The 18040-nt window shown below is 37.8% G+C and overlaps 1 protein-coding gene and 1 pseudogene across 4 annotated transcripts in view; one reads left to right on the plus strand and one right to left on the minus strand.

The window, feature by feature from the left end:
- The window catches only part of TRIM33 (tripartite motif containing 33), a 131374-nt gene that overhangs the window by 13083 nt on the left and 100251 nt on the right, over positions 1–18040 (minus strand). For all 4 annotated transcript variants that reach the window (XM_023259015.2, XM_006944178.5, XM_023259014.2 and 1 more), the window contains exons 9-14: positions 16557–16831; positions 15743–15907; positions 11581–11781; positions 4839–4971; positions 3001–3064; positions 403–562 (exon numbers count right to left, since the gene is read on the minus strand). In XM_023259015.2, the coding sequence (XP_023114783.1) occupies positions 403–562; positions 3001–3064; positions 4839–4971; positions 11581–11781; positions 15743–15907; positions 16557–16831 (998 nt within the window). The remainder of the gene's footprint in view (positions 1–402; positions 563–3000; positions 3065–4838; positions 4972–11580; positions 11782–15742; positions 15908–16556; positions 16832–18040) is intronic.
- On the plus strand, positions 10051–10350 carry LOC102900669 (annotated as a pseudogene).

The raw sequence follows: 18040 nt of genomic DNA on the forward strand, positions 1-18040 counted from the left end.
GATCATTAAACTTCTTTCACGTCAGCAGTCTTAATCCTGAGCTGACAGATCCAGGAAAACAGTCAAGGATCTTTTGTGGCCTAAGACTCAGTGTGACTTCTTTTGTGGCCTGAGACTCAGTGTGACTACTGAGATGATTATTAATAAAGTCAGAACAATACAGAACCCGATTTAGAATCATGGCAAAAATACTAACCAATTACATACTAAAAGATCATTTCAAATGAGTCCTTAATACAATTAAATCTTTTGTGACACATTACAGCAGACACTGCGATTAAAAACTTGGGTTACAAGCATAAATATTCAAAACTAAACAACATGCAGGGTCTAAAATGCAGAGACGGAAGAACCCGTGCAGTGGCCTCCTTAGATCCCTGACAGACCCCAATGGGAGCTTACCATGCATGCACTCCTCCTGCCATCCTCTGTCTTTTCCTGTTTCACAGCTCCTGAAAAGCTACATATTTCATCTTCAGTCCCAGGTTCCTGCTTGACCTTTACTTGATCAGACTTGAAGCTAAGACTTGTCTTCTCTGCAGTTCTTCCTGATGACCCACAGCTAATAAAAAACAAAAAATGTCACCTATGTTTGATTGTATAATGTATATGAAACCAATTCTATGAAAAGTAATGCTCATTAAAGTGAAAATGATAGACAATGTATTTCTAGAAGATAAGGATACTCATAATGCAAGTAAGAGAAGTATGATACAAGCTTAGCCTCAAATTCTTTAAAAACATAGATCAAACTATGAAAAGACCCTAAAAATGTATTTTATGGTGTGAGACACTTATGCTAAATCATTTAAGAAGTCTAGTAAATAACAATTTTCCCAGGCTAGTTAATATGGAATATCAGTGATTGCTTTTTCTTTATAAAAGCAGTTTTGGGGCACCTGGTTGGCTGAGTCGGTTGAGCATCTGACTTCAGCTCAGGTCACAGTTTGTAAGTTCAAGCCCTATATCAGGCTGTCTGTCAGTGCAGAGCCCACTTCGGATCCTCCGTCCTCCTCTCTCTCTGCCCCTCCCCTGCTCATGCTCTCTCTCAAAAATAAATAAAACATTAAAAAATAATAATAAAAGCATTTTCAATTCTTCTCTGCCCCCAAACATCTGTAGAAAACAGCATTAATAACAGTGGTTCATAAAGCCTCCTCAAAGGAAACTCTATTTTAGCTTTTAAGGGCAGGAAATTGGGAGAAGGGTTTAACAAGTAGTCAACAACCCAGAATACCCTTTTTTGAATCAACAAAATGATAGGCTAAGAGGACAGGTATATGACTAATCAGTTCTATCTAAACCACAAAGTGAAACCACTGGCAAGAGAAGTGAGAAGAAACTGGTAAGACCGTACTGCTACTGAGAATGAACACCTTTTTCAATCTGTACTTTCCTCTAAAAGTACTGATTATTTAAAGCGTAATTAAAAAGTCAAGCAAGTATTTTAATAGCACCCGTCTTCAGAATGCGTGCACGCGCGCGCGCACACACACACACACGCACATCCAAATAAGATAAACCTTCAGGGGTACCTGGGTGGCTCTGTTGGTTAAGCGGCCAACTCTTGGTTTAGGCTCAGGAATCTCACAGATTCCTGAGTTAGAGCCCCATGGAGGCCCTCCCTCCCTGTCTGCCCCTCCCCCACTTGTGCTATCTCTGTCTCTCTCAAAATAAAAAAATGTCTTAAAAACTTTATTTAAGAAAGTAATTCATGTATCTTAAGTCTTTCTTACATTGCACTAAATTATTCAAACTAAAAATCAGTCAACATTTATTCTATTTTATGTTAACACACTCCACACACCAGCCCCATTTCTTAAACCTGTCCACCAAAAAGGCATAAGAAACAATTTAAGTAGCAATAAGTGCCCCTAATGCCCAGAAGACTGTCTCCAAGCACTATCTCCTTATTAACACAACCAAGATTTCTTAAAGATATGGTGATCAGTAGGCCTGAGGCAGGAAATCTATAAGACAAACCTGGAACATCATTTCGTAACAGGAGTAAGGAAGTTTTCAAAGACTACTGAGGTTATACCAAAGGACTAAGGAGCCAACAGCCAAACAGGGAATAATTTAACCCAATAAAAATAACATCTATAATAGTTTAGAACATATAAAATGTTTAAATTTATGAGTTCATAAAGGTAATGATAAAAAATCTCATTGGTCACTGTTGGAAGGTGCTGGGAACCAACTCATTATTATGACACAAAAATTTCCTTTACAGAAATAGATTACACCAGTAAACAAAAAGAAAGAACACATTAAAATATCATTATTTTCAACCAGTAAAAAAAAAAAAATAAAAGCTAGGCAATGATCATTAATGGTTGCTGTCACAGAATCAACCAAACATTACGTGCCCTGACGGAAGTACTCGACACCACCAATGAAGTATTCTTCCTACCCAACCTTCCCCCAAATCAAACCTAAATCTGATCAAATCTCATGGAAATTATTAATACAGAGGGGAAAAAACAGCAAGTAGCGTATTTAAATGACAAGGTGGGGAAAACTGTTTTGAGAAACAATGTTTCTTCAACATACAATCTGATTTTGACCTCAACGTATCTGCAGATGGCAATGTACATACAGCTTATTTTAATGCAATTTAAAGAAACCATTTATTAAAAAGGGATGAGAAAAATTGGGAAATCTGTAACTCGATCTCTACTGATGTTAAAGAATTAGCTAATAAATTTTTCTTAGGTGCAACAATTGTTCTGTGGTTATAAATTTTTTAAATTCTTCAAATGATATACATTGAAACAGTCCAAGTAAAATGATAAGATGTCTGAGGTTTGTTTCAAAATAATTCAGAGTAGGGGGAAATGTATGGGAGTACAGAAGAAATAAAAATGATAACTTGGTAACTGGTGAAGCTGAGTGATAAGCATAGGATTTCGACGTAATATTCTTCTTATTAAAATACATGTTTAAAATTTTTCTTAATAAAAAAGAGAAAAAAACCCCACTAACAATGTTAAAACTCACCTGCCTCGACTGCCAGTACTAGAGGTACTAGGGGGTCTCACAGGTGTGTGAGAATTGGATAAACCTGGAAAATAATACATAAAATGATTATCAATGCAGGGAAGAATATTCAGAATTCTACCTACTAGTTACAGAATTAAAGATTACTATGATGCAATTTAGCAATTCTTAGAAATCAGGCCTAGCCTTAACCTCAAAATCAGGGATGGCATGTGTAACCCTTGGCATGTTTCAACCAATTTCTGTCAGCTGAGCCCCGACATGATTCTCAGAATTCCCCTCAGAGCAAGTCTATCCGATCAATGAAAACTACCACATCAAGAGAAAGCTATTTACCATCCAACTCCAAGTCATCTGGTAAATATCTTTCTTAGATTCCTAATAGTTACTCCTTCTTTATAAGTCCTGGAATAATTATATTACACCTTAAAAATTCTACCACTCAGAAATTGTATTAATGATGCATCTTATGAAAAACTCACATTTAAACTTGAACTATCTTTACTCCAGAAATAATGAGGTGGTCTGTTTCTATTTCAGTAAGAAATAAGTAATGTTTAATTTAAACCAAGAAAATATACTCTGTAACCACTTCTGCACTGTCAATCCATTTAGATTTGCTTTAATTATTCATTCCTTCATGACAAACAGGGTTAATAAAACAACTGGGATTTTGGAAGAGATCTGTACCCTCATAGACTTGATTAGTCACAACGTGAACAGTTTCCAATAAATTTAAGTTTTTATTTTAAAATTGCAATTTGAAAATTCATTTGCCTTTCCTCAATCCTTGTTTTGTTTTTTAATTTCCATTTTTCATTATCTTACAATTGTTTGACCAAACACCAGTCTAGATGTTGCTGTAAAGGTGTTTTTAGATGTGATTAACATTTTAATCAGTAGATTCTGTCTCAGCAAATCAACCTCCACAATTTGGATGGGTCTCATACTATCACTGGAAGAACTAAGAGAAAAGACTAGGGTACCCAGAGAAGAAGGAATTTTGCCTCCAAACTCTAGACTGTAACATCAACTTTCCCTTGGGTCTCCAGCCTGCCAACCTGTCCAATGGCTTGCCAGTCCTTACAGTCATGTGAGCCAATTCCTTAGAATCTCCCTCTACATACACATACATACACACACACACACACACACACACACACACACACACACACACCCTCTCTTACTGGTTCTGTTTTCCTGGAAAATCCTAATACATACACAGCTGACCCTTAAAACAATGTGAGAGTTATAGGCATTGACACCGCCCCCCCACCCAGTGCAGTTAAAAATTGCATATAACTTTTGACTCCCTAAAAACTTAACTACTAACAGCCTACTGTTGACCAGAAGCCTTACCAATAACATAAACAGTCAACACGTATTTTGCATGTTACATATGTTATATTCTGTTTTCTTACAATAAAGTAAGCTAGAGAAAAGATGTTATCAAGAAAATCATAAGGGGGAGCGCCTGGGTGGCTCAGTCGGTTAAGTGTCCGACTCAGGTCATGATCTCATGGTTCATGGGTTCGAGCCCCATGTTGGGCTCTGTGCTGACAGCTCAGAGCCTGGAGCCTGATTCGGATTCTGTGTCTCCCTCTCTCTCTGTTCCTCCCCTGCTCTCACTCTCTCTCTCACTCTCTCAAAAATAAATAAAGATTAAAGAAAAAAAAATCATAAGGAAGAGAAAATACATTTATAGTACTGCATTCACTGAAAAAACTCCACATATTAAGTAGACCCGTGCAGTTCAAACTTGTTTTCAAAGGTCAACTATAATGACAGACAGCTTTTTACAGTGTGAAAGAAATGAGGCAGGGCCTCTGATGGCTTACCTGATGATCCTGGAGACAGGGCAGAAGGTCCTGGGGAGGGATTCATGGTGCTTGTAGGCTGCGGGGGTAGGTGACTGCCTGAGATGTATCTACTTAGTAGATTATCTAAACTACTTGAACCAGCATCTTCCAACTAAAGAAAAAGAATGAAATGAGAAATTTACTTTGATTAAAGCAGAGGAGAAACTATTAATTTCATTAGTATAATCCTTTATGTTCACAATTTACTAACAGATTATTGTATCCAACTTGGCGTAATTGTCGTTTCCTTGTTGCTTCTCCTGAGGACCCACAATGGTTTAAAGTTTGTGTGAACAAAGCTATAATTAGTATTATTCAACAAGTACCCGGCAGCTCAAGAGAGAACACAATAATCTACTAAATCCTTATGTTCTACTATGAAAATAGCTCTGATCATCTGACTCTTCTGCTTTTTCTCAAAGTTGACAAAGAACTCTATCAGTATTCTTGTCCCATCTTCCTCTCTTTATTTCAACATTCATAGTCCTGCTGGAATCACTCACCTGAATAGAAATTTAATCAAGTCAATACCTAATTTTAAAGTTTTAAAAATATTTTAGACTCAAAAGAAAACCCTTAGCCTGGGGCATAAAGCCCCTTATTACACCAAAAAAGGGGGCAGTCCACAGGAGAACTGAGCCCTTTTCTCACTCAGACAAGACAGCAGGTTAAAGCCAGATGACTGGACAACTTACACATCAATTTCCTCTCTTTAAAACCTCCCAACTATACTGAAGAACTGTGATGACAAAATAGAAATTATTTACGTAAGAAACAGTAAATACTATTTAACTATGAAAACTACCTTAAGAAAAACTGTATACTATGCCATAAGAGGTGGTCAAACTATTCTTAAATAACTGCCAATCTTCTTGCTTTTTTGGTCTACTTGTGCCCACACTTGCCCCTTTTAATCTCTCCCACTGGAGGCAAGATACCTTTTATGCAAATGTTCAGAAAACTGAACACATACATTTACTTCTTGCTCTCCTTTCTTCTCAAAATTGTACTGATTTTCACGGTGACAGGAAAGGATGTCAACGACATAGAAACTTTGAAGAAAATTATAGAAATAAAACAAAGTAGAACTGGATTGACAGAAAAACCAAATAAGCATTTCCCAACATATCACAGGCAAGGGAGGATTCCTAAAAAGTACACGCCTTTCTCGCTAAAGGCGAGAAACATAAAGGGTGATCGCAAGCAGAGGGCTCACTGGGGGGGGGGGGGGGGGGGGGGGGGGGGCACTAGGGGTATTAGGAGTTGTAACTGCCCAGTGGTCACGGCTGCTGGCCAAGGATTCACTTGTAAGCCATACCTGCAGGAGAATATTTAGCTGCAACTAGTTAAGTGGAGTATTTTGGACGAGGGGGGAGCTCCTAATACGGGCCACAGATGGAAAGTGAACAATGTCACACCTGAACATAATGGAGGGGGTGGGGGATGATTCAAAACAGATATGAAAGTCTCAGGTTACCTATAACCTTTACTCCCACTCCTTCTATACTCACCCACCTGTAATTTATACTTCTGGCAAGACAGGCCTAAGGCTAGAAGAGTGGACAGATTAGGAAGAGGCAAACTGGAAGTACATAAAATGGCGTCTATGACATCACTACAGCCCCCAACAGGGAAATGCTAGTTGAAGCATTCACCCCCAGGTTTCAGGCGACATACATTAATAAAGTTGTAAGTATGGAAAAACATTAATTCATTTATTCATTAAATCAATGGTTTTTGAGTATCCTTGAATAACTGCATGGAACATGTGCTATATAAATAACTTCCATGAATTAAAAGGGAAAAGACAGGAGGCGCCTGGGTGGCTCAGTTGGTTAGGCGACTGACTTCGGCTCAGGTCATGATCTCACAGTTCGTGAGTTCGAGCCCCAAGTCGGGCTGTGTGCTGACAGCTCAGAGCCTGGAGCCTGCTTCGGATTCTGTGTCTCCCTCTCTCTCTGCCCCTCCCCCGCTCAAGCTCTGTCTCTCCCTCTCTCTCACAAAAATAAACATTAAAAAGAAATTTTTTAACAAAAGAAATTAAAAAAAAAAAAAGGAAAAAGGCAATCCAAAGAAGAAATACAAATTATCAGTGAACCACAACTAAGCACACAAATAAAAGAAACATAAATGAAATCAACAGTGCCTTTTTACCTATCAGATTGGTAAAAATGGGAAGAAAAGATGGATTCATTTAGTCAGTGCTAGCAGCACAGTACAGAAATGGATAGTCAGTAACATTTAAGTTTACGTATGAATATCAGAAATACAGTTTTCCCAAGACTTCATAATATCCAATATAGTTCCCAGATAGTTACTAAGTACACCAAATATGAAAAATTATAAAGAATTTAATAAATCATGAGATTATACCATTAATTATATGCTATTCTAAACAGAATCTAATATTCATTTATGTACTCAAAAAGTATTCAGGTTCATCATGTATTATCACCTGAAAGTCTAAATTACAAATATGCACTATCAATATGCTGGAGATGGACAGCAGAGCAAAATAAAATATAATTCAGGTTGAAAGAATTCTATTTAGATCAACTTCTACTCCATACTGAATGGCTATCATGACTACTATTAACATATATCCACAAATTACTTTGAATTCACTGCTGATTTACACTGCACAGTTAATACTACTGATTTACACTGCATAGTTATCTACTTCCCGTGTAGTCTCCCCTAGGTTTCTTCTTACTATACCATGGAAACTACAGGATAGGAGAGAAAGTAAGGGATAATAAGCTCCCTTCAAGAGATGACAGGTTTCCTTTTTCTTCCTACACTTGGTTCATATGGTTACCTACTTCTTATTTGTGTTTTTGTGGTAACCACCTCTAATTACTTTTAAAAGTAGGTGACAAGGACACCTGGGTAGCTCAGACAGTTAAGCGTCTGACTCTTGATTTTGGGTCAGGTCATGATCTCATGGTTTATGAGATGGGCCCCGCATCAGGCTTTGTGCTGACAGTGCACAGCCTCCTTGGGATTCTCTCTCTCTTCTCTCTCTGACCCTATTCCCACGTGTGCACACATGCTCTCTCTTTCTCAAAAATAAACATTTTTTTTTTTTAAGTTAAAAAAAAAATGTGACAGTAACAAGTGTTGGCAAGAATGTGTAAAACCTGAAGTCCTCACGCACTGTTGGATGGGAACGTAAAATGATGCATCCATTGTAGAAAATAGTTGGGCAGTTCCTCAATAACTTACACACAGAATATATGACACTGCAACTCCACTACTAGAAATTTACGATAGAGAACCAATCACCCATATTCACACAAAAACTTGTACAAATATTTCTATAGCTATATTATTTCTACTACCACAAAGTGGACAACGTAATGTCCATCAACTGAAGAACCCATGAACAAATGTGGACTATCCATACAATGGAATACTCAGCCATAAATAGGAATTAAGTACTGATAAATGCTACAACATGGATGGACCTGGAAAACATGCTAAATGAAAGCAGCCCAACACAAAAGGCCATATATTGTAGAACTGCACTCATACAAAATGTCTAGAATAGGCAAATCCATAGAAACAGAAAGCAAATTAGTGGTTTCCAGGGACTGGATAAGAGGGAAATGGAGAGTGATTGCCAACGCATAGTATCTTTTGGTGTGATAAAAATGTCCTGCAAGTAGTGGTGATGGTTCACAGTCTTGTGCATATACTAAAAATTACTGTCCTGTACATTTTTAAAAACTGGATTTTCTTGTATGTGAATTGTATCTCAATTTTAAAAAGTAGGTGATGAGAGATGCCTGGGTGGCTCAGTCAGTTAAGCGTCCGACTTTGCCTCAGATCATGATCTTGCAGTTCATGGGTTCGAGCCCCACAACGGACTCTGTGCTGACAGCTCCGAGCCTGAAGCCTGCTTAGGACTCTGTGTGCCCTTTCTCTCTGCTCCTACCCTACCCCATTCATGCTCTGTTCTCTCGCTCTCAAAAATAAACAAACATAGGGGTGCCTGGGTGGCTCAGTCGGTTAAGTGTCCGACTTCGGCTCAGGTCATGATCCTGCAGTTCGTGAGTTCAAGCCCCGCATCAGGCCCTGTGCTGACAGTGGATTCCACTTCAGATTCTGTATCTCCCTTTCTCTCTGTTCCTCCCCCACTCACACTCTGTCTCACTCTCAAAAATAAAGAATAAAAAAATTAAAATAAACACTAAAAAAATAAAAATTAAAAATAAATGAATAAATAAAAATAAAAAGTAGGTGATGAAAAGGAAAGTCTAATATGATGCCAAGCTTTTCAAAGCTGTGGAACATCTACACTTCCTCCATCTGGTCTCTGTCAGAAAGCACCAAACCAAGATCAGAATAGCCCTAGCAAACTATGGTAAGTAAGACATTGGCAAACTTCCTCTTCCTCTTCAAAGTTTAAGACCTGGAACCAAGTCTTATTAATCTTTTTATTCTAAATCCCCAAGGACTTTAGCATACGCTAAGTGTTTAGCTTAATGATTCTTTTAACACTGCACATACCTCTCTCTGGTTGCCCAAAGCCTCTCAGTACTATACCTTTCCAGGCCTACAATCACAAACTATCTCCCTACTATCTCTCTATGGAGAGCAGGGAGAGAACCAGCCTTATAATTAGGAGCGTGAGCTTTGAATTAAAACTTTTCCATGTAGTAGTCACTAATCCCTCTTACTGTCATCCATAAAATAGGAGTGCCATTATGACAAGAGGACTTCACATATTAAACTGACAATACTGCTTGTGAAAGTGCTTTGTAAACTCTAAGTTTATAACTCAGAAATTTTACTTTTTTGCAGACACATTCCCAAATTTCCCATTCTGTATCGTCCAGTCCTCTCAGCACCAATACAACTAACATTCACTCAGCCAAAAAAGACCTCTCCTAATATTTGGGAAGCAATAAGATTAAGAGAATTCACAATGTGTTAGTGATTGTGAAACAATTTGAAGTTAAAGAAACATCCTTTAAAACTCTTATAAAATCCATAAAACCCATAAAAATATTAAAATGCAATCAAGGGTCTTAGTATCTTAGTAATTACACTGTTCCTTGCTCCCATGGTAACACTTGACTCTGAGTAACTTGCACAATGCAGGAGAGGACGACTCAGTATACATACCTTCAAAGGTTACACAGAATGTATAAATAAAATGTTTTTGTCAAGTCGTTGCCTTGGCTTAATGAGGACATGCAGTCTGCTGAGCCCACTCTTGGTGCCTCATTGCTCCCACCCACCCTCAGAAGCCCACAAGCAGATCTATCAACTTGAACAAGTATTTCAACAAGCACTACGAGTACCAGCGTTTCATGTTACCCAGAGAACTTTCCTAACCAGTATCTAAAACCCATCTGATGTCTGAAGACCAGTGGAGGAGACCTGGTGTCCAACAGAGTCCAGGCTGGGTTCATCACAGGATTCATGAGTCAGAATCACATATTCGTCTCTTAAATAACCTCTTCCAAAATATCAACAAAAATGAAGTATATCTGGGGATCATTAATTACACCTTTTTCAAATTTAATGTATACATATGTGAGGTAGTATTCAGTGAGTACTTGAAAATGTACAAATCATTCATCTATAATGGTGCATGAGCTGTATTCTTCACTACAACAGAGCTCAGTTAAGTGCAACTGTAAGTAAGTTATTATATGATGGTTCTTTTTTTTTTTTTTTAAAGTAATCTCTACAACCAATGTGGGGCTTAAACTAACAACTCCAAGATCAAAGAGTTGCACGCTTGGGGGACCTGGGTGGCTCAGTAGTCTGTTAAGCATCCCGACTCTTGGTTTTGGTTCAGGCCATGATCTCACGGCTCATGAGTATGAGCCCCAAGTCGGGCTCTGTGCTGACCGTGCGGAGCCTGCTTGGGATTCTCCCTGCACCTCCCCTGCTCGCTCGCACGCGCGCTCTCTCTCTCTCAATAAATAAATAAACAAATAAATATTATTTAAAGGAAAAAAAGAGTTGCATGCTCCACTGACTGAGCCAGCCAGGCGCAGGCGCCTCTCTAAGGTGTTTAAGATAAAATCTCTTCTCATCTGTTTTCCCTTTAATATAAGTGGCTGTTTGCCTTTGTTGCCTCTGTTAAATAAAGCTTGTACGTTGCACTAAGAAAGTTTTTTTAATAAAAGGCTTTTAATTCAAATGAATTAATGAAATTTCATAAGGCACTGAAAGATATGTTTCTTCAGGAAAATATTACAGGGGAAAGGGACAGATGCCTCAGAGGCCCTTCTACTCTTCACCATCACTGCCTCTCTCAGGATGCCTCCTGCTCCTCTCCACAAGTGCCTGATACCTAGGCTTTGCAACCACTTTCTTTTTCAGTCCACCCTGTTTGCACAAGGGGTACCTCATCCCTTTTGGACCAAACAGAAGAATGGCAAAGATGTGACCACATTTGGGGTCCTGGTGTCCTCTCTGGATCCAAGCTCACAGCAGGAGTGCTTTGTCTAACATAAGGTTTGTCCGTTGGCAGGTGGCAGAAAGATTAACAAAACTGATATCTTAGAACTTTAAAATATTGAGGCATGCTAGTTTCAGCACACATAATTTTTATTATCTTTGTTTACCACACATAACTTCAAAATCAAATATTTAATACTCTACTCTTTGGAAATTTCAAAAAATGTTGTTCCTAAATTTAAAAGAAAGAATGCTTCCTAATTAACAGCTTTTAAATCTGTCATTCAACTTAAATACAAACCTGTATGGGTGGAATATCTGGCAGCGATGGAAGGTTTTCAGGATTGGTAACTGAGGGGATTAGCTCTATTGCTGTAACAGACGGGCTGGTGGGACCTCGATTTGCATTTGCCATCGTAGCTGTAGTAGGGCTGGTTGGATTGATTGTAGTGTTGTGCACCGACACAACAGGAAAGGGTCCAGCATGCCCTGGGTTTGAGTGCTGTTAGGAAAAAAGATGTTATCATTACTTGATCTGCCAGGATATCCTAATGTGAACTACACCTTTACAAGAAGTTTTAGTTTAGGAAGGATACACAAGTGCTTGATACCTGTGACTAAGAACAAAGAAGCAAGCCTTATCTTACAATAGCCAAGCCACAGAAGCAACCTAAGTGTCCATACATTGATGAATGAACAAAGAAGTTGTATGTATGTGTGTATCTAAAATGTGTATGTGTGTGTCTAGAATGCAGTATTATTCAGCCATAAAAAATGAGACAATTCTGTCATTTGCCACAGCATGGATGGACCTTGAAGGTATTATACTAAGTGAAATAAGACAGAGAAAAACGAACACTGTATGATCTCATTTATATGTGGAATCTTAAAACAAAAACAAATTCATATAAAATGAGTTCAGACTTGTGGTTTCTAGAGGTGGAGGGTGGAAGAAGAGGGAATGCCAGGTGGTCAAAAGGTAAAAGGTACAAACTTCCAGTTATAAGATAACAAGTAACAGGGATGTAACATACAGTATGACTATAGTTTTAAATATATAGAACAGAAGTAAATCCTAATTCTGTATCTCCATCTCTCTGCCCCTCCCCTGCTCGACTGTGTCTCTCTCTCTCAAAAATAAACATTAAAAAAAAAAAAAGTAAATCCTAAGAGTTCTTATTACAAGGAGTAAAAGAATTTTCTTCCTTTCTTTTCTTTTTATTGTATCTGTATAACATCATGGGTATCAGCAGAACCTACTGTAATCATTTCACAATCTATGTAAACCAACCATTATGCTGTAAGCCTAAAATTTATCGTGATGTACATCAATTATTAATAAAACTGGGGGAAAAAGCCTTCTTATACACTTATACAAAAAAAGTAACAATAACTCAAACTTAGCCTTTTTGTTTTCCTACTCATTTTTGTGTACTTTTTAGGAAAAGCAGATTTGCCATTATGTTCAACCTGCCAGCCTGGTGACATGGCATTATTACAAACAAAGATGTACATAAATAGATGATCTAGAAGCCCCCAAAGTTTTTAAACATCAGGCCAGGAAAGTCACTGTTCTATTTATATTCCTCTCTGACTCTTCCGTCTTTTTAAAAATAAAAACAATTGGATAGTTGTCTATTATATAACTGATACGGTAGAAAAAAATGAATGTACAAAAGGAAATATGACATCAATTCCTGATTGTAATAATCTGTGACTCTAGGCAAATCACATAATATCAGTAATTTAGAAATGTGAGTAACACCTCACCTGTCTCATTGTAAGCGACTATTAGGATCATTTAAGATAAATATAGATGAAAATCCTTGGGAAACAAATTATACATATACAAATAAATAATTAGAAATTTTAAACACTGAAAATTCTAACATTCACTTATTTCTGTAGGGGCCTTAAAGTCTGATGATTCTGCAGCTTCTGCACTCTTCCAAAGGGTGTAGCTGCTCCCTGGTCATATTTGTGGGCTTTCGGGTACATGGCTATGTGAACACTTTTATGGAAACTAATGTCCAGATCTTCAACCTTCATATGTACTTTTTTCTAAAGAAAACCCAATTTCCCTAGGAATGTGCCAGTCTACAGGTTCTCTTCTCCTTCTATAATTGCCCTTCTCCCTCTCCCCTAAAACAGCACACCTCTGACCCATTTCAAATCCTATCTAACACACTACCCTGGGGCAGAAAATACTCTGAGACAAGCAAAGATACAAGTGTTCAGCTGATGACAAAGTGCCCACCTGAGTTAATAAATCTCTGAGTGGGTTCTGATATAAGATGATCAACAACAACAAAAGACATGAAGAAACTGTCAACTGATAAAAAGATGCATAAAGTAGTATTCATAGCTCATTCTAAGTTTTAGTTTATAATCTGCAAAAGTTCAAACAATTCAGGAAAATGAAAAAATTACTTTAATTCCCAGATACATGTTTTTGTAAACAGGTTCCCAAGCATCGTAAGAAAACAGAAACAAGAAAAAACAGTAATAAAAACTGATGTTGAATTCTAACTCTAACAAGTAACATACACAAATATATATAAGGCGCCTGGGTGGCTCAGTCAGTTAAGCACCTAACTCTTGATTTTGGTTCAGCTCAGGTCATGATCTCGCAGCTCATGGGATTGAGCCCCACATTGGGCTCTGTGCTGACAGCAGGGAGTCTGCCTGGGATTCTCTCTCTCCCTCTCTCTCTGCCCCTCCCCTGCTGACACTGTCTCTCTCTCTCTCTCTCTCTCTCTCAAAAATTAAATAAACATTAAAATAAATACACACACACACACACACACACACACACACACACACACACACAAATGAACAGGAAAAAGGAAAAGGCTCCATCTGTCTCATAAAGAAATGTGTACCCAGAAGAATTTTATTTTTTATGTTTCCTACTATTTTAAAACCATATAAGTATATTTATGTATAATTGTACAGAAATTACTATAATGAAAATTTGGCCCAAAATAATATTTTTAAGCTTAATAATAGTTTTACTGTCACTGGAAATACAAGAATTTTTAAATTAAGATAGACATTTTTCCCACAGAAAACTGCAACTGACTGATCTAGATACCTATCAAACGTAAGTATATAAAGATAAAATTCTATAGACGAAGTAGAAGAGAAATTCAGGTCCAAGCATAAAAGAGACAATAAAGTTTGGACTTTCAAAAAAGAGCTTGCTATAGTATTTGGGATTCCACTGGATTAGTTTAAGAATGATGAAACGGTTTGATTTTATAATGTCAGTAATTACAATATGCCAGAAAATATGTCCTTGGCAATCATTGAAACTTAAATTTATAATAGAACCTTTATTGTTTTAATTTTTAATGTTCTATTTATTTTTGAGACAGAGTACAAGCAGGGAAGGGGCAGAGAGAGAGGGAGACACAGAATCCAAAGCAGGCTCCAGGCTGTGAGCTGTCAGCACAGAGCCTGAAGTGGGGCTCGAACTCACAAACCATGAGATCATGACCTGAGCTAAAGTCGGACACTTAATCAACTGAGCCACATAGGTGCCCCTATAATAGAACTTTTAAATGTCAGTCTTAAATGTGAGGGAGTGCCTATTTTTCAAAAGTCTTTCCAAAGGTACTTGCATATAAAAGTTGAAGAACCACTGCACTGGGACTATTTATCCAAGTTTAGTATGCAGACTGATCTGAGAGTTAGTAAAAGTTCACTATTTCTGAGTACTCTCCTCCTAGAAATTTGGACTCAATGGCTATGGTTCAGAATCTATTTTTGACAAGGACCTCATACTCATCCTGAGGGTTATTAAAGCATGCTTTGAAAAATATCACTGTAACAGTTCCACAATGAACTTTATTATTTTATAACTAGAGATCATATGTAAAAGTAGCCTGATTTTATAGCCCTAACTCCTATTCAAATATAACCTACTATTCAGGCAAAAATCAGAAAACATGTTTTAAAATACACTTATTTTTCATACCAGGCATTATCTATATCCTAAAAAGAAAAAACAAACAGAGAGAAGCTATACCCAAATAAATAAATTACATGTAGCACAGCTCTACTGTTTTCAAAGTCCTTTTTACAGATCAAGTTCACAACACCACATGAAAAGAACAGAGAAACAATTTCAGGAAATTAAGGTTCTAATCTTGACTTTACCGTTACCTCTTGTGATTGTGGATAAATAAAAAGCTCCTTTGTTTTTTCCTTCTGTAAAATGAATTGGCTGGACGAGACCAGAGGTTCTTAGCCCATAGTATATAATGGGTTTAATGCCATTAAAGAAGCTGTTAAAATTGAATTCATGTGTATGTGTAATTTGGGGGAACAAGAAGATACACAGCATTAATCAAATTTTCAAAGGTATCAATGGCCAACCCCGAGCCCCCACCTGCTTAAGAAAAACTATGTCTTTTAATTTTAAAATTGTATGATTCTTACAAATGTAACTCTAGGCATACTTGTCTTTGGAGGTGTGGCTGCATCATGGAATACTGAGGGCCGCTGTGCCTGGGTATCCCTGGTATCCGGGCGGCGTTCTGGGCCAATCTCATCTGATGGGCTTGGAAAGCTCCACAGTTCATGTTGCTTCTTTGCATTGTTTGCACACTGATCAATCTTGGAGGCTACAAAAGGTAGAAATTGCATTTGCTTAATAATATTTTTTATAAATTTATCTTTCAATGATAAAATATTATGGTAAAACTCGACAGGACAGAATGGCATAAAGTATAAAGCGTAAGTCATTCTCCCCAACTCTAGCCCCAATCCCTTCTGCTGTGTGTGTGTGTGTGTGTGTGTGTGTGTGTGTGTGTGTGTGTGTGTGTGTGTGTAAAGCCTATCAACATTAACTTATCCAAACCTGGACTAGTGGTTTTGATTTGGGTGGGGGAGGGGAGACCAAAAGAGATACACGGATGGGAATAGTTTGAATAAATGCCTAAGGAATGTATCTGATCTTAGGTAAAAAAATATCTGGCTTTCTGGCCCCAAATCACACGTGGAAAACAAAAAATACCTGGAAGGGAGGGATAAAAACTTTTGCTCTTCCATAGTACCATGAGTTAGTTTCATATCCCACGTTAAATAGTTCTTTAATGCCCTTTGTCACATCTCCCCCAGGCCCCTGCCAAACCCAGAGCAAATATTTAAACTCTGACCTTTGAGCTTTGTCTCTGCTAGTCACTTTGAAATGTGCAATTCATCCCAATAGGACGGAGTGCAGTCTTGAGGCTTTCATCATTTTTATCAATCGTGCCATGCTCTAATACTCACCTGTTGCTGTAACATCTGTGGGGCTGCTTGTCGAGGGTGCTGCTGTGTCGTGGTCGTTGCTGTGGATACGGGTGCAGGCGGCTGCTGCATCCTCATCTGTTGTAACTGCTGATGTTTCTGTGCATATACTTGCTGTTGCATGTGCTGGAGTCGAAGCTGCGCTAAGTTAATCTGTCCAGGGGTTTTACTAATGTGGTTTGTCCCTGGAGGAACTTGCCCAACTACAACATTAGGAGTATAACCAGGAGCTGGTTTACTCTCAATTACTAGATTACCTGAAGGATTTAAAAAATGAGAATAATTTGCATATAAACGATTAAATCATCCACTTTTGATTGCCACTATTTTTTCCTCTTTCCTTTCACAACTATCAGCACTCAAAGCTTCTGACAGGACAGCAGAGGTGGGAGATAGGTTTCAAGATGATGAAGATCAGAAACATAGTCCAAAGCCAAATAATTGACTTTTGATTATTCAGAATAATGTATTGTGTATTATTCTATATTTACACAAATGTACAGAAAATTAAAGATCTGAAACAGATGTTATTGGAGGAGGCGCATCTAGTCAGTCAAAATCAATTCTCCTGGACAAGATTCAAGGATATCTAAGACTGCTAATGCTGATTCCATTTTCCTTTGAATTGCCATACTATTCAGGGCAGAGTACTACACTGCTACAAAACTGTCTTCCATGGAAACATGGAATGTTTTAGCCACTTACGTCCCTAGAAATGACAATTTTCCTTGGCTCTCACACAGCCCTTTATTTTCTAGGAATAGAAGGCAAATTTTAGGAAGGTTGGATGTAAGGCAGAGTTGGCAATCCTTTCCTTTAATGGGTCAGATAGTTTAGGCTTTGCAGACCACATAAGATCTGCCATATATTCTTCTACTTTCATTTATTTTTACAAGCCTTTAAAATGTAAAAAACAAACTTAGCTACCATGCCACACAAAATACAGTTTGCCAATGCCTTCTCTAAGGCTATAGCCAAATTTTAATATACACAAAGATCACTTTTTTACAGAAATCCATTCACCTCTGCTTTTACCACTTCCAGTGGTGAGAACTTAACTACTTTCAAAGTGAGTTTCCTCAATCTGTAGACAGTTCTAACTGTTGGGAAGTTTTGGGTCTTTGTTTTAAACTGAGCTGTTTGTCTGTCTCTCTGTAACTTTCACCTATGGTCTGCAGGTCCACACCGTGGACAAGAGTGAAGCCCATTTCTCTTCTGTGTGGAAAAGCGCTACTCTTATCTTTCAAACATTCCTCAATGTGACTTTCACACACATCAGCATCCTGGAGGGCCTCCTCTAGTGGACAATTCGGTACAATTAATATACAAACTATTAGGGCATCTAATAAATTCTTCCAGAGAATGAAGCCCCATATGCTAAGTTTTTGACATAAAACAGTCATTACCAATTTTCAAATATGTGGGGGAAAAGTCAACAATAATACACATTTTTAAAATCTACACAC

This window comes from Felis catus, chromosome C1, assembly GCF_018350175.1.
Source record: "Felis catus isolate Fca126 chromosome C1, F.catus_Fca126_mat1.0, whole genome shotgun sequence".
Lineage (NCBI taxonomy): Eukaryota > Metazoa > Chordata > Mammalia > Carnivora > Felidae > Felis > Felis catus.